At 34.7% G+C, this 24,803-nt stretch overlaps 1 protein-coding gene across 33 annotated transcripts in view; it reads right to left on the reverse strand.

Annotated features, from left to right (window-relative positions):
• Positions 1-9,190: 9,190 nt before the first annotated feature.
• LOC149075424 (CUGBP Elav-like family member 1) overlaps positions 9,191-24,803 on the reverse strand; it is a 57,007-nt gene continuing 41,394 nt past the window's right edge. For 15 of the 33 annotated variants that reach the window (XM_089242739.1, XM_089242738.1, XM_089242733.1 and 12 more), the window contains 3 exons: positions 19,384-19,527; positions 17,881-18,011; positions 9,191-11,900 (listed from right to left, as the gene is read on the reverse strand). In XM_089242739.1, the coding sequence (XP_089098865.1) occupies positions 17,884-18,011; positions 19,384-19,527 (272 nt within the window). In that variant the 3' untranslated portion in view covers positions 9,191-11,900; positions 17,881-17,883. The remainder of the gene's footprint in view (positions 11,901-17,880; positions 18,012-19,383; positions 19,528-24,803) is intronic. The other 18 variants (XM_089242734.1, XM_089242743.1, XM_089242746.1 and 15 more) reach the window with 4 other exon arrangements.

Here is a 24,803-nt window from a genome sequence, read left to right on the forward strand (position 1 = left end):
TAATGTAATTTCTGAGTTGAGAAGATAGTTTTAATCGTTGATTTGAAGAATAAGAAGTCGTCTTCATTGAAAATACGTGAAAAACTAGGACATTTTTGAAAGAAAGTAGGTACAAACAGAAAAAACCGCGACTGTCTCGGGAAATACGGGACGTATGGTCACCCCCACTTATTACATTATCAGCGTCGTCCTTTTTCAGAGGAGTGAGACAGGTGCGGTCGCACCGGTTCCGCCAACACCACACTAGAAATATCTTTAGTGCGATGTTGGCTTCACACTTGCGGTATTGTATGCCTATACTGAGTGGCCTCTGACACCCGAAGGGAGGATTCAGTTTCCAAGGAAGGGAAACGGTGGGGGGGACTCGCTAAAATAGCGCTAAAGACGTCAACGGAAAATACCAATTTGCTTCTTTTCCCTGCGACCTTTTTACCGAAAGAAGATAAATGAATCGCCCATCGTGATGTTTCATGACGTAGCCAGAGGCCAACTCAGCGTGGGTATACAATAATAGAAGTGTAAAAACATACATTATAGAAAACAAGGTGGCTGAGCTTCAACTGATTTGATTCTGGAATCCTTTCATCTCAATTCTGGGATTTTTCTTTCATCTCAATTCTGGGATTTTTCTTTCAATAATTATGAATTTTCATTGGTAAGTAGATATTTTTCAGCATTCCTGTGTATTCTGTGACAATGACCCAATATGAAACTTTGGATGCCCAATTCTCCTCCACAAAATATATAAAAAATCAGGCTAAGGAACCTCGAAAATATTTTCGTACCGAGTCCCGCGTCTCATAAGGGCTCCCCTGCTCATCATCATCAAGGATTTCGCGGAACATCCTTATAACTACCAAGGTTTCCGCTAAAAACTTCATATTGGAAACCCCTACGGCGATATTGCACATGTAAACGGTGTTTTTCACTAACAGCTCTCTATAGCCCCGTTTACACGGTAAATGAAGAATTCTCTCCTCAAGTATCCTTGACTCCACAATTGGGAAAAATCGCAAAGGATTTTGCACCGCAAAAATCCTCGTAGAAGACTGAAAGTTGCTGGTCATCCCGTATATACGGGACTCAAGTGCGTATGAAGAAATGAACAGACCGTTAAAATTACAAATTCAAATGAGCTCCATTGAAAATACGGGAGACAAACTGGTCACATCAAGCGTTTTTTTTCAATTTTTATAGCACAATGAATGAACTTTGCGAAACTAAGCACGCTCATCGTAGTGGTTCCGGATATTTGAAGATTGTATAGAACCGAAACTTAGACATGAGACCTACGCGTTCGTATCTTCGGTTAGGGGCCGTTCAAGTATTACGTAAGCAAATTTTTAGCCATTTTTGACCCCCCCCCCCCTTGTCAGCAAAATTTCGTCAGCAGCTAAGAATACGCTTACTAGTGCCACTGCACTAACAAAGAACAATTATTTTCTAAGCAAAAACAGAAACCGCTTACAGTATACATACTTTTTTAAAAAAGGAATCTTAACTGCACTTTTCAACGGAAGGTAATTATTTATTATCAGGCATCGGGGGTTGTTTTACCCATATCGTTTGTTTCTGAATTGAAAAAGGAAGAGATTGCCTGTGATACGTGTACTCTACAAATTTCGCTGCCCTTTACCTATCCAAGTTTAGTTTCCGTAACGACTCATTTGAACTCCAAATTAGCGCCCCCCCCCAGCATCAAAGACGAGCCGACTGATCTAATGAGCAGATATATGCATATATATGAATTGGTATCATCATCATCACGATACCAGCTTGGGGAGGGTGCTACTACTACTACTACTAATTTGCTTAACCGTACATGCACCTTGTACACATTCCTCTACTGAATTTCTAACGAACTGGTGCATGCCAGAATGTGTGTGTGCACGTATTGTGAACCCAACGTGAAGTTTGTTTCTGTGTAATGCGTGTTATGTTGGAGGCCCTACTTACTTTCTCTCAAATCGAGAACAACTCAGGTCTATCACCATCTATGAGCGATTTACTACCCAGTGAGTTGTGCCGGAAGTGTAACTGCGTGTGTACCTACCAGTCTGAGTGCGTATGTAGTGTTGTGTTTGATTTTTCAGTGCTGCCATATATATTTCAAAAGTGAAGTGAGTGATGTGTTATGATTGAATTACATTCGTACTGTTTGTAGGTCTGTCGCTCTCTGTGGAAGAGAGAAAGTATGATAATTGTTAGGCTGTCAATTTTTAAACTAGATAGGGTCACCTGAACATCACCCCTTTCCCCCTTGATGTCCATGATGCTCTTTTCATATGTCCCAAAAGTCGATGCGTACCTACGAGGTTGGAGTCCTGTAAACCTATTGGGAGGCATAATCATGGATCACAGAAGAAAAGGGCCCATACAAGAACTCTAACATATGCTGTAACCAAGTTAATCAATGATAGTAATCATTGAATCATAGTGTTCATTTGAGTTGTCTGTGCACATCTCCTGAGAACGAAATGAAGCTACCATCCTCAATAGCTTAAGTGACCCATGGTACCATGACCCCTCGCAAGGGTAGGAGGGCTGGCAGAGCTATAGTAGGGGGGGGGGGGCCGAAGCTAATCTTATCAGTTTATTTATTTACGTTTTTTTTTTTTTTTTTGCACTATTAATTCACTACAGGAGAGATCCACTAAAGATATCAGTCTAGAGCAGTGTTTCTCAAGCGCCGGGCCCTGACATCAGTCAAACCGGGCCGTGAATAGTTCAACAATTCATTTTTACCCATTTATACCGCTATTAGGCGTGCGTATGGCCGGGCCTTCCACACATAAAAGAAATCAACCTGGCCGCGAGCTTCCAAAGATTGAGAACCACTAGTCTAGAGGGGCCTGGCTCCATGATGTGGGGGCCATAGTGAGCACCGAGGTGCTCGTGAGGAAATGAAAATTGTATTTGAATGAAAAAAAAAATGTGTGCCTTCCAACTTTTTTTTTCAGATAAGGGGCGCATTCTTTTTTTTCACCTGCACAGAATTTCGATGCCTGTGCGGAATTATGATACCCAATACAATATAGGAAAATATTTTCTGAACAAAAAAATCTGTATATATACACGGAAGCATTCCTACACGCTAAACGACCGTACTTTGCAAACGTATTCACCATGAAAAAACGGTGTCTTTCTTAGCTACTTTTGTCCATAACCAATAAACGGTTAAAAAATAAAATTTCTGCAGTAAAAATTTGCGTTCTCTAGAAAATATTGGAAATAATTATCAATACAGTATTATATATCATATGCAAGAAACATCATTGAACTGGAACTACTACTGTTATCTATCAAATAAAACTATTATAATTCTTCTATTGAAATTGATAATCGATTTTGACTTATGTGCCGTTTAGGAAAAAGTCAATACAATATGACATTTATAAATATTTTATGAGCAGTAATATTAGCGTTAAATTATCAAGTTTACTTCAAAATTTTAAGTTTTTCGTGTACGGTAAATTAACATTAGTAAAACGCGCAGTCCTTTGTGATCATAATACCCCAGGCCACTCTCTCTCACGGTCTTTTGGATTTATAATCACGAAGAATATAGGCCAGAATCATTCAAATTTTTGATCTTTTTTGGACGTTTTACTGATGTTAATTTACCGTACACAAATAATAAATGTTACAATTTTGAAACATACTTGATAATATAACTAATATTAGTGCTTAAAAAATACCTATTAATATCATATCATATTGATTTTTTCTATGCGGTGCATTACTCAGAAGCCGATTACCAATTTCAATCAAAGACTTATAACAGTTTTATTTGATAGGTGACAGCAGTAGTTCCAGTTCAATGATATTTCTTGCATATGATGCGATAACTCTCTGTCAAGTTATTTTCAATATTTTCTAGAAGGCATATTTTTACTGATGAAATTTTATTTTTACCCATTAAATGGACAAAAGTAACGAGGAAAGTCATCATCTTTTTGGGAACAAGTTTTGAAAGCATAGCCGTATGTTAATATGTGTACATTTTCAAATTTTTGCTTTCCAACGGAGGGCATTTATCAATTATTAGATACTGAGGGTTCACCCCCTTTTGGTTTCTGGCTTGAAGGAAGAGAGATTGATTGATTCCACCCTAGGACCGTCTTAATGCACTTGCCCGCCAGTCATGGCCAGGGAAGCGTATAAACAAATCCTACTTTTCTAGCAACATTATAGAAATTTCGCGTATCGTGATTGGTCGAAGTTAGTGATGAACCATTACGTCAACTCATAGTGAAATACTTGGCGAAATTCAAATTTGGCGAAGTTGAGTGGTGTTTTCTTCTCCTCTATGGTTTTGTGCTGTTGTGGTGGGTTGGTAAGATACGAAGTCAGAAATGGGAAGGGTTCAGGGTGCATGGATTCATACCCACCCACAGGAAAACTACAGCCACTTTCTTAAGTTGGTGCTCAATAATTTTTTGCATCAGCATGTATCAGAAGCCACTAGGGGTACTGCTATTTTACATTTGGTTCTTACTAGTTCTGAGGATCTAGTTGAACATGTTTCGGTGGGGGAAGAGTTTTCTTCCAGTGATCATCGTATCGTCAGATTTCACTGTAACTATTCTTCGGGTAAGGTTGATAACAAAAGACTGGTTCCTTGTTTTCGGAGAACTAACTTTGATGTTTTGAGAGGAAGGTTAGCGGAAGTTTTCAAAGACCGGTTTGAATCAGTAGGGGTTGGTAAGTCAATGGGAAGAATTTAGTACGAAGCTGTCCTCTGTTTTGCATGACGTCATACCCTTTGTTCGAAAAAAGCGTGTTTGTACATCGCACCCTCTATGGTTTACGGATAGCGTGCGGAACCTTTATCTTGAAAAGAAATGAGCATTCAGAGAGTATATAAGTGGACGAGGTGACCTATCATTGTTTACTGATAAAAGAAGGGCATTGAAGAAAGCGATAAGGGATAGTAAAAAGGAAGTTGAATCTAGGTTGGCAGATAACATTGGCTCTGACCCAAAATCATTTTTTCGATACGTCAATAATGGATGTAAGGGGACAGGTGGCCCCCCTCTTAATAGGAGGCTCTAGGTTAGAGAGCAATGTAGGCATGTGTAGTGCTTTCAATGACTTTTCCGTATCGGTTTTTAATGGAGATAATGATATTCGATATACGGGTGTTGCATGGGGTGATAAAACCCTCAACGATATTCAAGTAGAAGACGTGGAGGTCCTAAATCTTCTAAGAAATGTATGAGCAAACAAAGCACCAGGACCAGATGATATCTATCCCAGGGTCCTCAGGGAATGTGCTAATGAATTGTTGGAGCCAGTCGCACAGATATACAGGAGTAGTGTTCCTAAGGGTATCGTCCCAAGGGATTGGAAACTTGCTAATGTTGTTCCGCTATTTAAGAAGGGTAGTAGAGAAGCTGTGTCCAATTATCGTCCACTCGAAAATTTTGGAAATTATCATCAAAAGGCAGTTTGTGAAGTGGATAGACGAGAATAATGTATTGTCGGATAATCAGCATGGGTTCAGGAAGGGGAAGTCATGTGTGACTAACCACCTTTGCTTCTATGATCACGTGACGAAGGCTTTGAGTAAGGGACCATTCAAGTATTACGTAAGCAGATTTTTAGCCATTTTGACCCCCCCCCCCCGTCAGCAGCCAAGAATATTTCATATCTTCAAAAACGGGTGGTTGATGACGTAAGCAACCTTCAAACCCTCCTTTCCACCCCTTTTTGTCAAAAGTCAGCAAATCCGAAACCCCCTCTCCCCCCCCCCCCCGATGCTGACGTAATACTTGAATGACCCCTAAGGGCAAAAATGTAGATGTTGTTTACCTTGATTTCCAGAAAGCAGTCGATCGGGTCCAACATAGTAAACGCTTTCAAGCGTGTACACGAGATTGGGGGCAACTTGCTGAATTGGATAGAACCGTGATTAAGATATAGGTCACAACGAGTTATGGGGAACGGGGAATTCTCTGGTTGGACACAAGTGGAGTTTCTCAAGCAAGTGTTCTTGGCCCCATACTTTTTTCACTTTTTATCGATAAAGTCGATCAGGATATCGATGGGATTGCTAGCAAATTCGCAGCTGATGTGAAACTAATGGGGGTAATCGGGAATCAAAGCAATGAGTTGCTCCAGACCAACTTAAACAAGATTGCAGCATGGGCAAATGAATGGAGCATAACGTTTAGCGTTGACAAGTGCATGGTCGCTCATTTTCGTTCGAACAACCCACGGTTCTCTTATGATTTGAATGGGGTCACCGATTTGTGGAATTCTCATTGATTTTCAACATTTTCAAAGTTCTTAGCATTCTTGACAAAATTAGCTGTTTCACTACGATGATGAACTAGCCGATTACCATGGGAAAAATAATAATTCTGTCCTGGGAAATACAGGATGAATTTTTCTATTTGTTCAAGATTTCTCAGTTTCACGATATCAAAGTTTGCATCACTGTGTTCGAGCAGCAACACTGTAAACCAATAGTGGTTCCAACCTTTTCCCCTCCATGCCCCACCTAAATATTTCGTAAAAGCCTGATGCCCCCCCCCCCCAAGAGACACACAGTGGGAAACGATCGAAAATTTAAAACAAATTTGTAAGTTAAAATAATGAAAAAATCTATGAATGCCGTTTCAATCAATTTCTGTGAATGTAAAACGCTTTTTGAAGTTTAAAAACATAAATTTCCTTTTGTAGATTCTCTTCAAACCTCAAATTAGCCTGTGTTCTCTCCCCCCCCCCCCCCCACACACACACAAAAGTAGTCTCTATTTATGCCCTTGTCTCTTTCCGTGACATACAGTCAACAGTCAAAGACTCCCTGTTTTAAGCAAAGAACATAAGAAGGAATTGTAAATACGCACCCGGGAACGTGGGGGTCTTCTCGGGCGAACTTAGCACTCCACACGATAATGGGATCAGGTGCCGCTTGGGCAAATGTCTCATTTTTCCTCGTGGAAATTCAAGCAATTGACAAGGGCCACAGAATTTTAGGCCCGCCCTCCGAAGGTGAATTTATGGTTTTGTCGCCTGTGGACCGGAATTAAGGGAGGGGCAACTGCGCGGACAGCAGTTTTAGGTGGAAACAAACAACACTGTAATAAAATTATCGAATTGTAAATTTGCGGGAGCGGCTAAAATCTAAGTTACAGCCCTGTGTGTGAGCTACCCATATTTTGTCACCCTTCACCCATTGTAGTCGTGTTTTGAGAGAGCTCATTTCTCCTATATATATGTATGTATATAATTGGCTACCCCCCCCCTCGCACTGTGAATATGCCTCTGTCTGAGCTACTCATTTGGTCGGTCGTTCACGCACTTTCACACCCTCTATCATTCGATTCGTCCTTTGCTCACAGGTCATATAGTCATTATTTTGGTTTACTTACTGTTTTGGTCACGCGCATGCTTGCACACTCTCTAGGTTAGTTGTTTCTAATGTGAAACTTCTTGCGGAACCCTTGATGATAATAAGGCCGCTGCAAGGAACTCAAAATTTTTAAATACTTATCGAAAAAAAAATTGCATCCTTACAGCCGCCCCAGGGCAAAATAAGAGGGTTTAGGCACAACCTTCTAATTTACATATTGTCATAAATCATTGCCACATCTTATCGTGGAAGTCTGTATGCCTATGAGGTTGCCTTACCCGGGTGGGACTCATGCGTTAAGATGGACCTGGGTGTCTCGTAAAGTACACGTCTTGCTATTCAAGAATATCACTAGTGAATGAAAAACTTCCCAAAACGCATCGTTTATACAACTTATAATTTCCTGATGAAATGAAGAATGACATTCATGAACTTTGGGAGCTTGTGATTCAAAATATTGATGTGAAAATATGTAATGTCACTGTTTCCCAGTCATCCAAGTGGTCTGGATATTTTTTTAAATGAGACACACGCTATCTCGTTAAATTTCAAAACAAAGAACAGCTTTGCGAGATTATCAGTGAAAAGAAAGTTTTCTTCATTGAAAGCTTCCCGGGCGATTTTTAAGGAACGTTTGATCATATGGAACCCCCAAAGAAACTGCCACCAGGGTTCTGTGAAACACAAGTTGGAAATCCATGCACGCAAATGACTCGTGAAGGTTTTATTGCATGTTTAATTTGGCTTACTTTAAGGAAAAATTATGTGAAATCTTACATATCAAAAAATAAACAATGCATGTGTGAGAACTCTTAAGGCTGAAACACTGCACTGACGTGGTGTTTTCACGTCGTGTCAGAGACGTTGTAAATTCTGATTCGTCGAAATTCTGTGACGTGGGAATTTCACACCATATAATTTCAACGTCACAGAATTTCCACGAATCAGAATTCACAACGTCTCTGACGAGACATGATAATCGTGTCACGTCAGTGTAGTGTGTGTCAGCCTTTATTCTTGCATCTCATGTACTATCATTAGTATCTCTTTTTTTCATTACCCTTTCAATAATAATCTCCAATTATGAAATCAAGCGCTCTCAAAATTTTAGGTTTCAACATTATTGTTGTGGCTATGCAGCGTTCGAAATCATTGATGGTCCACTGGTCCGAGACTAGTGATTAAACAATCGGACTACCGAGAAATAAAATTTTTGTGGTCCGCGGGACCAGTCGCCAAAAACGCCACCAGTCAGTTTGACACTTGAAAATGTCTTAATTTTTGCTAAATATGCTAAAAAAAATACGCGCATTTATGTAAAGATATTTTTTAATTATTTCATAATAAATATTGCTGTTTGAATCTTAGCAAAAAAACTATTCAGTATATTATACTTTCTTAGTAACAAACCTTTTGCAGAATGTTTTCTGGAAATATAATTTAAGAATGTCTCTTCAAACCTCCACACTTATTGATGAAGCCACACATTAGCACATAATCAACAGTGGTGTCTTCATAAGGTTTGACTATGGTTCTAATTGTTTTTTACGGCTTTTTTGCACTCTATGGTGGTATATCTCTCTTCTAAATGACAATATATTTAGGATAAATGAATTATTATTCAGATGAGATTCTTCGTTTAGCAAACCACTCATGCCTGCAGACCAGTAAATAAAAGAACTTTTTCCAGGGCCCATTTTCTTCCGATTCCCTCAGCACACGCTTATTTTGCATAATGGTTAATACAGCCCTGAATACACAAAATGAGCATTTGATTCAACCATGAAATAAATGAATTAAAAAAAACACAATCAATAAAACACAAATGAATGCAGAAACTACTTACTTCTTTTTATTAATGAAAATTTCCCAAACTCCATAGTATAATTTGAGTATTTTTCATCTTTTTTTTCTCTTTTTTTTTGTTTAACGAAAGATATAAAAGTTTCAGCTAACAAAACGCTACAAACGTTTGTTACTTTGCAAATTGTACACACATACACACGCTGTGAAATTTTTTTTGACATATACTTCAGCAGATTCAGTTTAAGAGGATATGTTCAAGCCTGATGATGATGACGACGACGATGTCAGTAAAACATCTAAATTTTTAAATGGCTCGAGAGGTGGAGGGAACAAAACAAGAAAAAAAAACCCATCCAATACAATTTATGGTAAATCAGTCGATCGGACAGTAAGACATATTTTGTCTAATTAAAAATAAACAGAGGAAAAAAAATATTACTTATAGGAAAAAAAGAACCCCTAAATTAGGCAGGGGTTTAGTTAAAAATGCACCAGGACTGCTCATCAAAAATGCACAGAAAAAAAACATTGGTGCTCTGAAACGACAAACAAAATTATCTAAATGTGGAAAAAAAATCATCTAACAAAGAGACTAAGTACCAAACCTTACTATCACAGTGGTATTGAAATGTCCAAAATATATATCTCTTTTAAAATCAACAATGTCCTACTACCACGTAAAAGACCAAACAGTAAACCACCATTAAGTAAAAGTCAGCAATAGAAACAATTTCATTTTTTTCCATTTTTTTTTCGTTAAAAAGCATTTCGACGTACAAAAAAGTACTTGCACTGAACGTGTGACGAACATGTCACCGTGTTTTTTTTATATATCATGGACAGCAACAAGACACAATCAGTATTTTTTTTTCTTATTTTTCTTTCAAAATTAATTTTCTAACCCGTTTTTTTTACACTATTTTGACGAAAAAAAAACATTTTAAAATTTCTTAACAACAAACAGCGAAAAAAAACAAAAAGAATTTATTAAATGCTTTATATAAACAAATTCAATAACTTAAACTACATCTATAATGCACATGTAAGAAAATGAAGAAACATCGATTAAAAAAAAAACGTAACTGATATCAATAATTTTTTCCCCTTTTTTTTTAACGGCATAAATTCCCCTATAATGCCTTAAAAAATTTTCATACATAAGAAATGAACTGAAACATGTTTGGCACCCAAATTTGTGTAGTCGGGCAGCAGCTCTTGTAAATCACAGTATGATATATATATATATGGTTGAATTTTTTTTTTAAGAGGCATTTGCGAGATGCATGGTTTTTTTTTTTTTGAACATGTAATATGTGCACTCATACATACACACTGCATACACACAGAACATGCACATAGACAGCCAAAAAAAAGACATGAAGACTATAATATATATATACGCGTGGAGCGAGAAATAGAGATAAATCGTTACAGAGCAGACAATAAGATAAATTCCCAACGGAACTATACGAAGTGATCAAAAATAGCATAGAAAATTTTTTTCTCCCCATGCATAAAAGTAACGCTGTGTGTGACGAGACAATTACAGATATAACCAACCACATTACTACACTCAAGACAATTGTTTACACTTTTGTCGCTATCTTGTTTTTTTGCAAATCACGAACAACACCACACATCTATAAACTGACACACACACGCACGGGCACACACACACGAATATTGTCTGGTACACAAAATTTTTCAGTGCCAAACAGTTTAAGGCAGCCATATTCAGTAAATACATGCTTATACAAATTCTCTTTGGTTCCTTTTACAGAAACACGACGAAATTGGTGACAAATACGGACTAGATATCCGTCCACATAATATTTAAAACAGCAAGCTCATGCGGAGCAGTCTCTTCTTCTTTTTTTTAATACTGGGGGTTTTACAATAATATTTACGGATAAATTACGCTCTCAAAAGACATTAGTTAACATAGAAAAAAGACATTTCACAATAATCACCATTTCGTGTATGTACTAAAAGTTGCCTTTGAAAAAACTGAGACATTTTTTTTTCTCTCTTTTTCTTCTTCATTTTTCTTTTTATTATTAATATCTTGGTCGGATTTTAACAATGAGCAGTCAATGCCTAGATTCACATTAATTCTTTTTTTAATCTATTACGTTTTACTTATAATTTTTTCTTCTTTCTTTGCACGAATTATAAACTGTACAGATTGGACGACAATATCAATACAATATTTTCACTTTTTCATATTAAAAGAAAAAAAAAACACAAAGAAGCTAAAACTAAAAAAAAATTATTTTTTTTCACATCAACGAACCAAATGCGCCAATTACTCCCATATGAAAAATGCTCGTCTAGATACATATTGCACACCTTAACTTGGGTGCGCCTACAATTATAACAAGACCATGCCTTGATACTACAGTTAGATAAAATAATACTGCGCACAAAAGTTAACAAAGCAAACAACCAAACATACCTTACAATATACATATTCTAATAATTATATATATATATAATATATTTATATTTTTTTTCGAATTTACACAACCATCAAGAAATATTAAAAAGTATACATAAACCAAACATGTTAGTCCTAGTTTTGTTTCATTTTCTTTTAAATTCTCTTTTTTTTCCTTATTTTCCCCATTTCATTTTGTATAGACCACTTCACTTTCTGGGAGTGAGGCGAATAACAAGTGACGAAAAATTAAAACAATACAGGCGCCACACATAAATGCTGTCATAAAAAAGCAACCTGGAAGAAAAAAAAAACCGAATTACTGTTAATGAATTTTTATTGAATATATTTCCATTCAAAATCTATTAATATACAGTGATATCTCAGATTACAAATTTTTTGGCTAACAAACATTTCAGTTATGCATGCGTTCAGATTACGGATGTAAAACAGCTGGTCGCGAGATAAATTTTCATGGTAATCAAAATTAGTCCAATGAGTTATATTACTTGAGCAAAATTAATTTATTTCTACCTCGGAATTGCTTTCCAGAGATACATCTCTTTCAGAAATATTCTGAGCCATTCATGTCAAATGAATGATTAAGCTTGACAGAAATCATGGTTTCAGTGCATACGTTAAATGACTCTTAATACCAAACTGAACAATTTGAACATTCTAGGACCTCCTCTTTTTCCTCTGCATGTGTGTGTGAGCACATCAAAGACATATCAGCTCATTTTCCTCCATTAATATAAATTATATTCTATGGAAGAAAATGAGCTGACTGTATCATATAGCACATCACTTTGCACACTTTTTTCCACACTATGGTTCATGAATCCAACTGCAGAGCATATATAGTATAAAAGAAAAGATATGCGTTCAGTTTTTCCTCTTCCTTTCAATTTTCCATCATCCCATTGTGAAGTTTATCTCAGCCTTCATTCAGTATTTGTATTTTTATGGCGCTTCTTAGTGTTTTATGACACTTATTTTTAAATTTTAGATTGTTTCTGGAATGAATTAAACAATTTTCTGTAGAAGCCAAAAAAAAAAAGTAGAATAAGTTTTCAAAGTAACAAATAAATCTTATCGTCCCGGCAGAGACGCGATGACGTTTTTTTCCAACGTTTTTTTTTCAAACCCCAGCAAAATATCCGGAAAATAACCGTTTCCTTGATATCTCAGGCTGAGAAAAAGCCACCTATCTCACTCCAAACTGTCCCACCCGGAGGCCATTTCCTGAAGTTAAGAGAGGCTACGATGCCTCTACGTCAGCGCCTCACGCCACATTGCGTGAAATAAGGAAGGCAGGGTCATGTCTTCAATGGTGTATATAGTAGCATGCTTGCCCGGTATGCAAGAGGGTCTGGGTTCGTGTCCCGGCAGAGACGTGATGACTTTTCTTTCCGAGTTCAACTCAGCAAAATACCCAGAAAATAATTGTTTCCTTAATAAATCTTATGCTCAATTTACTCACAATGCCCACAAAACAGATACTTATGTACTTGATATAACAATAAATCTCTCCACAACGTTATTTTTCAAATATTGTTTGGAATAGCCTATAGTCTGTAATGTTGAACTTTTCTCGATACAAAACGATATCTTTTACTATAACAAACTCCTATATAACAATATTTTTAGAAGGATTTTGAAACAGCTACAACTTATTTATTTTTTGCTCAAAATATCCTTGAGTATATTTTTTTAACTCGTGTCACATGTTTCAGTTCTTCTGAGGACGCTTAATAATAAATCGGTGTTGGGCATCACCTAATCACCAAAAGTGTACAGTATTGCTTTGATACTTTTTGTGCAACACACCAAAGTGTATTGTGATAAAACCCTTTTACAGGAACAATACACTTCTAACTGAATTTCTTTTATCAGCTAATCAATTAAAATATTTTGCAGCAAATAAAATACTCAAAAGCACATTTTTTGGTGGTACTCAAAACATAAATTTAAAAAAGTTACCAACAGCAGCATAAATTTGATGACACATGATAATTTTGACTGCTGTTTTAAAGATAATTCCTATACAAAGATACTTTTTCTTGGTTCAGTATCATTATGTACAACAAGGTTTTACAGTATCTTATGCAGAACTTGAAATACCAGATCGTCAGATCAATTCCTTAATCTGTATTATCCATCATCTGTTCTTTTTCTTTACGGCACAAGTATTGTACATGTTCTTTCACTCTCTCACTATTTTTCTACTGAATTTCTAAAGAAAGTATCCTCAAAGCCGAAACTTCCACATCTTTTACCTATTCAGTAAAGATCATAGACTGTATTTGTCCTGTTTACCCTGCCACCCCAGGAGCAAATTTTTAAACTGTCTCACCAGCTAGCAGCAACCGCATTAGTCGTTGTCATCCTATTTACAAATGTTTCTAACCTGATAGTGTCATACAGAAAATCTGATTGATCCGAAAAGGTTATGTTGATGCATAAAGATTATAAGGTTATACAAAAAAAAACCCTATCGGCTCTGAATGCACTAGAAAGGAAAAAAAAAACCACAAAAACTTGTTTTTTCCAAACTCTTATCTATGGCTGCAGACAGGTTGGCCGCTGACTGTATTAAAAAGTAGCCGCGGAATGGGGTGATTTTTGTATCATGTCTATGGAGCCTATTGTCCGTTCGGACGAAAACTGGCCGCAAAGGAGGTGACCAACTAGGGGAGTTTCACTGTACTTCATTTTTAAAAATTGGTCTTAAGTGAGTGGATGGGGCACTTGTGAACAAAGCTTCAGAAGGCAGATATAAACAGTTCACAAGAGCCCCCTCTCCATCAATTAATTTATTTTAATTTTTTATTTTATTTTGCAAGTATTATACTATTTAACTACAGTAGAGTCCCGCTTATTTAATGTCCCACAGCAAAAAAAACACAAAACGTATTAATTGGCAATAAGAACTGCAAGTTGCGAGAGTGAGCACAGTCTATTTTTTGTTGCTCCCACCTCTATCACAGTACCCCAACTAAGTAAATTAGTTACCCCAACTGTACAGTGGTACACCCGTCTACACTATGACTATGATGATCAGTATGAAATAACTGATGAAGAAATTCTCACTATTTCCAATTGCGGTGACAAAGAAATTGAACAGCAAGATCAAGCACCAACTGTTGAGCTTCTCCAAATTTCGCACAATGACTGAGGCTCTAGAAACTGTAATTACATGAGCAATTACAATTGCAATACATTGAGCAACAAGAAGCTACAGGAATCGACATAATAATGCTTCAAAGATGGCAAGATCTGGCAGCGAAGAAACGACACTCATCAGAAAAGCAGACTATGATAAAAAATTTCTGTAAATCATTACAGGACTGAACTTTTTAAACATACTGTATTCAGAATATTCTGTAACTGTTAATTTTCTGTAATCAGTCAATTTTTTCTGTTTTGTTGCAAAACATGATTATTAGGTTCATAATGTGTAAAATTTTAACACAGTTTGACATTTAATACACTTTTTCTTAACATCTCGCTATGACCTATTATCCGACATTTTCGTTTACCCGACGTTCTGTCTTCCCATTTATGTCGGATAGGCGAGACTCTACTGTATGTAAATAAAAACCCAATTTGAATTTCCAATAATGAACAGTAACAAATACAAGATTAAAAACTTAAAATATGACTCTAGCTGAGCAATGGCGATTAATTGTGCATTATTTATACATAAAATAAGTCAAACATGGTATATGTTGCAAAGAGATACCTTTTAGCAAAACAAATTCTATACTGCTCATTAAATAAATATGAGAAATCATGTGATTATTTTACTTTTTAGGTTACATTATTGGCAAGTATAGCAAGAAATCGCATAAGACTGAAAGAACTGTCATTTCAGAAAAAAAATGTAACAGATGCTGTACATAGGCTGTTATCAAGGAACAAAGTGTCTTAAGAATTGTGCAAAAAAAACCTTTTGATTTAAAACTGACAAAACTTTTCAAGAAAGTAGGAAGGTTAGTAGTGAAAGTGATCCTGATGAAATAATGCCAATGGAGAATAATTTTTGAAGCAAGTATGCCATTAGATAAGTAGAACAGAGAAGAAGAGAGTTGAGAAGAATTTGAGAAGTTGAACAGAGAACTGTTCTGTTGTAAATAAATCTAGAAAATGAACGCTATAAGCATTAAGTATAAACTCACATGGCATCAAAGATATCTGCGAGTAAATACAAAATAGTATAGCAATGAAAAATAAGTATTTATGATTGTTCACAAGTGACCCAGGAACGTTAACTACCTCCCTTAGTGGGGCACAATTTCAAACATTATTCAAATTCCTTTAAAAATAAAGAAATCAATTTTTAAACAATCCAAAAAATTCCTAAAGGTATAATTGGAGAAAGGTGAAAATTGGAAATATTGTTGTGAATCTTTTTTGATCATTTTGTTTTCAAAAGCATTAAGAAACAACCATAGATGTGAAAAATGTTCATGCTCCTCCATATCTGGAAAGTGATTCTGGGATGGATATAAATTCATCAGGCTCGAGTGATCATAGTCGTGATGATGAATGGTGCAAAAATTAATCTCAAAAAGCAAATGTCAAAATCTCTCATTTTTATTCCTGACTCCATTATTGATTGTCTTGTTGAGTTGAATTTGTGATTTTAACACTTTCTTTTTGAGATAAATTTTTGCACCAATCACCATTACAACTATGATCATTCAAGCCTGATGAATTTATATCCGCCCCAGAATGACTTTCCAGATATAAGGGGAGTGTGAACACTTTTCACATCTATGGCTGTTTCTCAATGCTTTTGCAAACAAAATGATCAAAAAAGATTCACAACAATATTTCCAATTTTAACCTTTCCCCAATTGTACCTTTAGGAATTTTTTGAATTCATTCTAACAAGACAATTAATAATGGAGTCAGGAATAAAAATGAGAGTTAGGTATGACCAAGATTTAACCTGAAACAGTCCTGCATAACCCTTCTTCTACTGAAGGTACTTGAAATACCACTTTAGATAATTTGTTACGTACAAACTAATTGTGTGAAAAACATTTTTTTAAATCTTTAATTAGAAAAAACGACCTACGACCAACCAAGCAGTCCACATAATTATTTATCATGTTTATATTTTTATTTATATTTATTACCATTTTCTTCTCACTCTACTATTCACCATAAAGATTAAGGTAAGAGTTAATATACATATATATAGTTTGGTAGAAAAGACATTAACCCTTTTCTACCAAAATAAGTCCTGATTATAGAATTCCCCAATGTTGTTTCTACTATGGATTACAGAGCTCAGCACATAAAATTTTGATTTGGTCATGTAAATTTTTGGAGATTTGTCCAACACTGCTGTGGATGCCAAAAGGCCACAGAATCAATTAGATTAGTCCCTTGAAATTATGCTTCTGGTTTTTGTTTTTAAAAAAATTAACTTTTCCTCCATTTTACAAGTTATAAAACCACTCAAGTGACAGTGACCTGTGTGACCAGGTTAACCTACTCTCTCCAAAATCTGTTTTAATCTATTTTTGACTGAAGTCGCATTTGCGCAACACTTTGTTAAAAAAAAATTGCAATTAATTTTCATACAAATTTTATGAAATTGATATTTTTAGAAATTAAAAGGTCTAATGAGTACTAGAGTATTTTTTAAAACTTAAATTCATTTTTTATGACTTTTTAAAAATGAAATTTTTAGAAATTTCATCCCGATTTTTGATCTGGGTAATTTCGTTTACATGACCAGAAATAATTTTTTCGAAAAACAGAAAAAAACAGTTTTTTCTAGTCGCATAATTACATGAGGCTGCCCAAAATCATAATTACTAATTATTTCAAATAAATTAATTTGTTAATTAAACAATTAATTAATTGAAATTTACATTAATTACAAAGGAAAGGCTGCTAAATTACTATCCAATTTTTTGAAACTTCTGTTATTTAAGTAGCCAGTTATGTATAAAAAAAATTTGGAGGAGCGGTCGAAAATGGGTTGAGTAATAAAGTAAAGTAATAAGTGGTACTTTGGTAAGATGACTATTTAAAATGTGAAACTTGTCATCTAATGTTTGCTTCCACGACTACTAGTGTTTCACTGCATTTTCCCACCAGTCATTTTGTTTACCAAATATGAATAAAAATTAGTTTCAAATCAATGTGTCAACTGCACTTTTAAATTTTTAAATACATTGAATTTTTACAGTTCTTTATTTGAATGAATTGTAATTTAGAATTTAATGTATGGAAAAACTGTTTTTTAAACACTTACTCTCTAATAGGGCTTGCTAGCATCTTTTGAACGTTTCAATTGAACTTTTAGTCTTTTCATACCAATCTGAAATCCATTCATAGACTGGATGGCACTTTGGGCACTAGCAGGGCTGTCGTAACTAACAAAACCTATAAGGAAGGAGACAAAAAACAAAATCAAGTCAAGAAACAAAACTTTTTATAAATTGATCTCATTCAAGTCTTGAATTTATCAAGTTGCTTCTATTTCACATGGGATTTTTTTAAATTTAGAAATTATCTCTGAAAAAAAATCAGTTCATAACATAACAACATGTGACATAAAAACATGAATGGATGTTGAGAGAAACTTAATTGATAATTTTTTACAAACACCATAAGTTACCATAATTTCCGGTCTTCCTCAGTCTACTGCAGAGCTACCAGCTTAATATAAAAGCACTTGCTACTCGCATCCTTTTCTCTCTATTAACTTTGCTTTTCAAATTCCTCTCTAGCCATCTCGATAAGAGACAACCATTCTCGCAAATTAAATGGATGGACTGTTTAAAATATAGTTTCCTGTCTCAAACATTAACAGAATGGACCCCCCCCCCCCCCATCCTCCACAACCAAGTCTAAAGATTATAGGTTTTCAACAAGGAAAAAGATTTTCTGGATATTAACCCATCAATGTTGAGCGACATGGTGAGTATGTCAGGCCTGGACTTTACATACCATCAAGCAGCAGTTAATTGCACATCTTAATTTTTTAATCCATCATATTATTTCACAATCTATGCATGTTTGGTATCATTCAAAAGAGGAATAATGTGGCTTTGTACAATCATATATATAACTACTACATTATTTTCATTTATCATATTTTATTGTGAGTGAAACATTTACGGCTTAACACATGTGGGGATCCAAGATATTGGAAGAACATTTTTTAGCCCCTTGCGTTAAAATGTCCTGTATTAGTAGTTCTTTATTGCAGGCCATGAGGCTGAGTTATGAATCCGACTTTTGGCAGCGGCAGAAGAGAAAAAATAATTTTACAGAAGAAAATGATATAAATTTTTAGGTAAAACAAGTGATACTATATATATTATATATAGACAAGAAGCTATTTTATAACAAAAAATTCAAATTAATTCAATGATTAATTTAAAAATTTATTTTTATTTGCTAAGCATCAGATTGTATTTGAATGTCCTCTGACCTACGAAATGGGATTCATTTAAATTCCCTCCAAGCCTGAAGAGTTAATGCCAAGACGAACGTTAGAATGCAACATTGGTTAGTGCACATGCCACGAGTTGCAAGAGGAAGAGGGTTCAATTTCAGTAAAACTGAAGACAACCAATTTTTCTTTCCAAAGTTCACTCTGGCATTGATATCAAGAAAACCACTTTCCTTTCTGTGTAATGTGCTCAGAAGTCACTTCTCTATATTTTAGATTTTGTTCAAATCCCCCCGTTCTATATTTAACAATATTGAATAAATACAGTTCTGTTCACATGATTCAAATACAACATACCAAAACATTTGCTAAGATTGGTCTGTTTGTCGATAAACACTTTTGCTGAAATAACGTTTCCGAATGGTGAAAAGGTCTGGGCCAGGTCACTATCAGTGAATTCTTGAGGCAGATGATAAATAAACAGATTTGCTCCTTCTGGACCTAAGCATAAAGAAAAAGGGACCTTAATGACAAATCGCAAAAACAAAATCAGCATACTTATGACTACTCAATACGATAGACCATGAATTCTATTAACTTTTTAAACAATAAATTTTGTACACCTTATTTGAACACTAAAATTGATTTTTAAGAAACCCTGAAAATAACTAAAATTCCCTTTGCTGACAGTGGCTGTTGTACAATGTCACTTAGCTACAGGTGATGTAAGAATTCTTGATTCACATACTAGCAAGAATGATCAAAACAGGTTCAGCTTAGTTTCTGTAATTCACAAGATCTATTACTTTCCTGTGTTTGCCTCATGCACAAGATTAATGAAATACTCATATTTTCTCAGCAACTTTCACATAAGTTTCACATAAGTTCACAGGGATGGACTGTTGCATGATAAAAAGAAATTCTCTTAAGGTTGAGATTATACTATAAAAGTTTAATAAAAGCTCTTTGATAAACATTGAAAAATTGAACCAATAAACGTATTGGTAACATTTGAGCAATCATGGCCTATTGGGTTTTTTTGACAACTTTTAGAGTCTAGGAATCCAGATATTCTCTCGGGAGCACCCCCCCCCCTCCTCCTCAGCTACCATAGCCCAGATTAAAAGACATTCATTTTTGTGAAATAAAAAAAAATCAATTAAAAGGGAAAAAAAACCAGGCTGGTGCCAGACAGCCACGATCATCGCTGTACGCCAAAGGTAACAGAACACACAACCAGTTGTCCATCTAGCGCTGTTTTTCACAGAGGAACCTGTTTCATAGTAGAAAAAAACTGTCAAGAATTATGCGACTTCACTGTCTGCGATCACCAGGCAACTTCAGTTCACTTTTCAATTCTCAAAGCATATAACGAAAATGACACGTGCAGCTAACATTTGTAATTATTCCACTAAAATTGGGAGAAAGCTAAAAAACTTGGGAGAAGTTTAAAAAAATTGAGAGCAAGAAGAAGGGTAAAAAATCAGGAGTCTCCTACCTAAATCCAGAGGGTAGGCAGGTCGGTAACTTTTCATTAATTTATATTTTAGTGTAGTTTTTCCATGAATCAAGCATGAATTTGTATGTTTACAATGATTAAAAGATTAACATCACACATAAGTCTAACATTTATGAAATATGCATTCTGGAAACCAACCTCAATCTGAAAGTCTGCCCCCCCCACTCACTCTTAATTACTTTATAATTGTGATGTATATCTATAAACCTGTTTTTTCTCTCACTATGTCACCCCCTCTCACCCTCCACTCCATGCAGGAGGGAAAAGATATAAAAAAAAATGGAAGATCCTTTGCTCTGTTCAATTGTTGATAAAAAAATTTGAGTTTTAATGAAATAAAGATGATGGAAAACAAGTGTTTTTCTCATACAATCACAGGCATAAATTGTGGCTAAACACCAGTGGAATAAATTCAAACACGTTCTGTTTTGTTTTCTTTCTCTTCACCATTATGAAACTTATACCCCTATTATGAAAGTTGCTCTTTTTTTCCCTTTTTATAATCCTTTCAATGATTTTTTCCCCCCCATACACATAATGTATCTTTTTACTACAGATGTAAGAGCGAAAGAGAACACTAAATTGAGAGTGAAAAGAAGACTCTAAAAAACTCTTATCTACCTATTACATTTTTTTCCATTTATATATATATTCCCCCACTCCCATCTTTTTTCTAAAATGTGGTTAGGCTAGGACAAGGTCGCCAGATTTATCACTGATTCGTCAAATAGAGATAATCCAAATTTCTTGCCAAAAGCTTGTACATGAAGTGGTTAAGGGGGTCTCATACCTTTTAACATGGTGGGAAAAAAACTGTGCTCTAATAGAAATATCATTAAAAATAGTATTTAAACATTGATTTATTTCAAATTTTTTATATATGTTCTTGATTGTATATGCTACCTTATGCGGGTATAAAGTTTTACATGTCTTGGATACTTACTTTTATGTAAATTTAAAACAAAAAGCATTAAAAATAGCTTGCAAGCATGATAAAGTGCCATGGCATTAATGTAATTTGATAAAAATTGATTCAAAATTAAGGAAACTGTTGTATTTGTGAAGAAATAAAGCAAAAGGTTGAGATTCCATTGACTCAATCTTATCTAACTCCTTCGTGTACAAGCTACTGCCGATAAATTTGAATGATCCGTATTAGGTATATAGGAGATAAATGTGGTAGCCTTATTCCACACAAAAGAAAAAAAGAGTGGGGAGGAACAGTACATAGGGAAGAGAATATTAGTATAGTGCCTTGCTTTTTCGCCCTCACCAACAAACTTGTTTTGTAGTTTCTTTTACTTGTCCTCTTTCTCACTTTTATGTACAGTATGTAATAGAAAGATTAGCTCTGAGAAAGATACATTATATATGTATGTGTGGAGGGGGGATGCCATGGAGAATCGTTACCATTGTTATCTTAGTTGCTCGTTATCTCATTAGGATATCATAAATATGGCTGGAGAACAGGGGGGCAAAGCAGAATGTTTTGCATTGTTCTCAGCTGACTGACTGGAAATGTTCTGCAGTAAAAATTCCCACAATAATGTTTTCTACACTTTTCTTGGTTCTTTTAATTTGTTCTGCAGGAGCATTGATTGTTCTGCGACATACATCACACATTTTGGCATATTCTACTTTGTGGTGGGGACACACACACACACATATAGCTTTGTTTCATAAGGTTACAATAAACCTTTGTTGTAAGAAAAAAAAAGAGGTAGAAAAAACAGTCAGCTAGATTGAATTTATTCCACTGGCATTTGGATACAATATTACGTCCCTGATCGTAAAGAGGTAAAAATTAAATTTTAAATTAAGTATTTACGATACGTATATATACTTTATGACAGCATAAGATAACACCTACAATCAAGAAAACGTGTAAAACATTTTAAATAAATGAATGGTTTAATAGTAGTTTTAATGATATTTCTATTAGAGAATAGTTTTCCACCCATGTTAAAAGGTACGAGACCCCCCTTTAAAAAAAACGTTAATGTAAACGTTTATTGCAACCATTTCATTTTTTTTTTCAGTGTTGCATATACATTAAAAAAATAAAGCTGAAAGTAAAAGACAGGAACCAGGGCAGTCACATCATCTATACTTTGGTGTATAGTAGAAACGTAGGCTATGCATTACTGGAATTGCAAGGCTTATGTATTATTCAACAAACGCAAACACTAATTTCTAGAAGATAAGTCGTGTTAGTAAACTAATAGAAGAAAAAATTATTCAGTAGAAATCTCAAATATCACCTAGTCTTATTTTATAAGTAAATCCTATAAATAATTCAGTAACATCCTACAATTAACTTACTTACCCCGTTTCCCAAAAAAAAAAAAAAAAATTAACATTTCACAAGACATTAACAAGAAACTCACTTATCAGACTAAAATTCATGATCAGATAAAAAAAAAAAAGAAATGGGATTTTAAATTAAATCCTTCACCCAAAGCGCTGTAGATTTTTGAATCTATCTCAAGCTATGTAATATACAAATCCCTTGCTTAACATTGATTATTACAATCAGGCCGGTCATTTGGGGGGGGGGCAGCTTTTGAAAATACACTAAAAATAATATATATACACACATACATTGAGTACATGTGCTTTGCCGCCCGCCCCCCCCCCCCCCGGAAAAAGTGCTTCTGATTGATTTTAGTGAACCTGGTAAGATAGGTTGATAACTCTTTTTAATAAAACAGTTGAGATTTGCCTGACAAGAAGCATTCTTCATCTTATTTATAAAAACTTCACAGTAGCAAAGCAACAGAATTCTGAATATTCCTTGAAAAATATAAAAATTCTAGTTTCATGGGATCTATTTTTTTGATTAAAATTTTCATGGCTTTGTCAATGAGTTCCCAAACTGTTCATCAGTGAGTTGCATTTGAGAATTTTTTTCATATTTGTCTCAGCTATATAATCAAATCCAACAGATTTTGTCATCAAAGGATATAATTATGTTAGCTTCAATTTGCAAGCCTATTTCCAGGATTAAAATTAAACTTCAGGCTGAATTTTGCAAGGTGCTATTTCTAAAATTAACTTTTCAAAACCACATAAAGCGAGGGATATCTGTACTTGAAACACTCTATTTTAAAGTACAGTAAAACCCCAAAAAACTTACAATAATTCAGTATTCCAAGACAGATGACTAGGGGATACATAATTTTCGTCCTTATAAAATACATGTGATAAACACGTAGATATAAATAGGCCGATTTAAACCAACTTGATTTAAATCATGATTAAAATCACAATTTAAACCACTTGAATTTTTTTTAAATTGATTTAAATCACAAAATTTAAATTTCATTTTTCCTTTGTAATAACTTCAATGATATTGAGGAAAAAGTAATCTACTATGGTACGCATGTTATTGATTAAGAGAAATATAGAAGATTTGGTAAATATATAGACTTGAGCCTAATCCTTAGATACAGTGCAGAAAGAGTTAATTTTAATAAATATTTGATTTAAATCAAAGAAATTTTTTCTTGTTTTTTTTTAAATTATTTTTTTCATACCCTGGTGATAAATGTAAAATTTGCCATTTTTGAATAAATAAATATGCAAATTTGATTTTTACTACTTTTCCTATGAAATCTTGATTATTTACACTTTTTACGGCAGAAGTAGGTCATGATTTTTCAGGGAACTTCAATTCTATCTGAAGATGTCACTCTCTGCCATTCATACAAAGGTTTTAACAGGAGGCGAATGTGAATATTAGAATTTGCCAGTCACATGGCCAATTTTCTCATTTTTAAAAGTTTGAAGCTAATAAAATATATATTTTCCTGATTAAAATTTTTTTTATGAATACATTGAAACAGAGTTCATTATGTTCTTAATTGTGTTTTTAAATCAACAAAAAAAATTAATAATTGAACTAATTACTAATTTGTTTTCAAAAATTGAAATAATTAGACCAAAAATTGTCAGGACGGCATAGCCGGATGACTGGTTTAAGTGCTTTGTACTTTAATTCTAGCTCATGAAACACAAATTAAGTTGACTTTCATTTCTGAGTTATCAGAAAATTATGGAACTAATAGACAATTTGGAGAGATCAAACAATCTGCATATGTTTTGAGCAGTAAAGGTACTATAGTAGACTAGAAAGCGCTAAAGCCAAAGCCATTTTAGCAAAAAAAAATTGACAAATGAGTGGTGAAACTGATGAAGAGCACAATATTATGCTGAGGAGAGCAGAATATATCACCTACAAATACAAATTCATTATGGG

The sequence above is a fragment of the Pholcus phalangioides genome, unplaced genomic scaffold (assembly GCF_987345545.1).
Source record: "Pholcus phalangioides strain wild (caught in Gottingen) unplaced genomic scaffold, Ppha-v1.0 ptg000015l_1, whole genome shotgun sequence".
In the NCBI taxonomy this organism is placed as follows: domain Eukaryota; kingdom Metazoa; phylum Arthropoda; class Arachnida; order Araneae; family Pholcidae; genus Pholcus; species Pholcus phalangioides.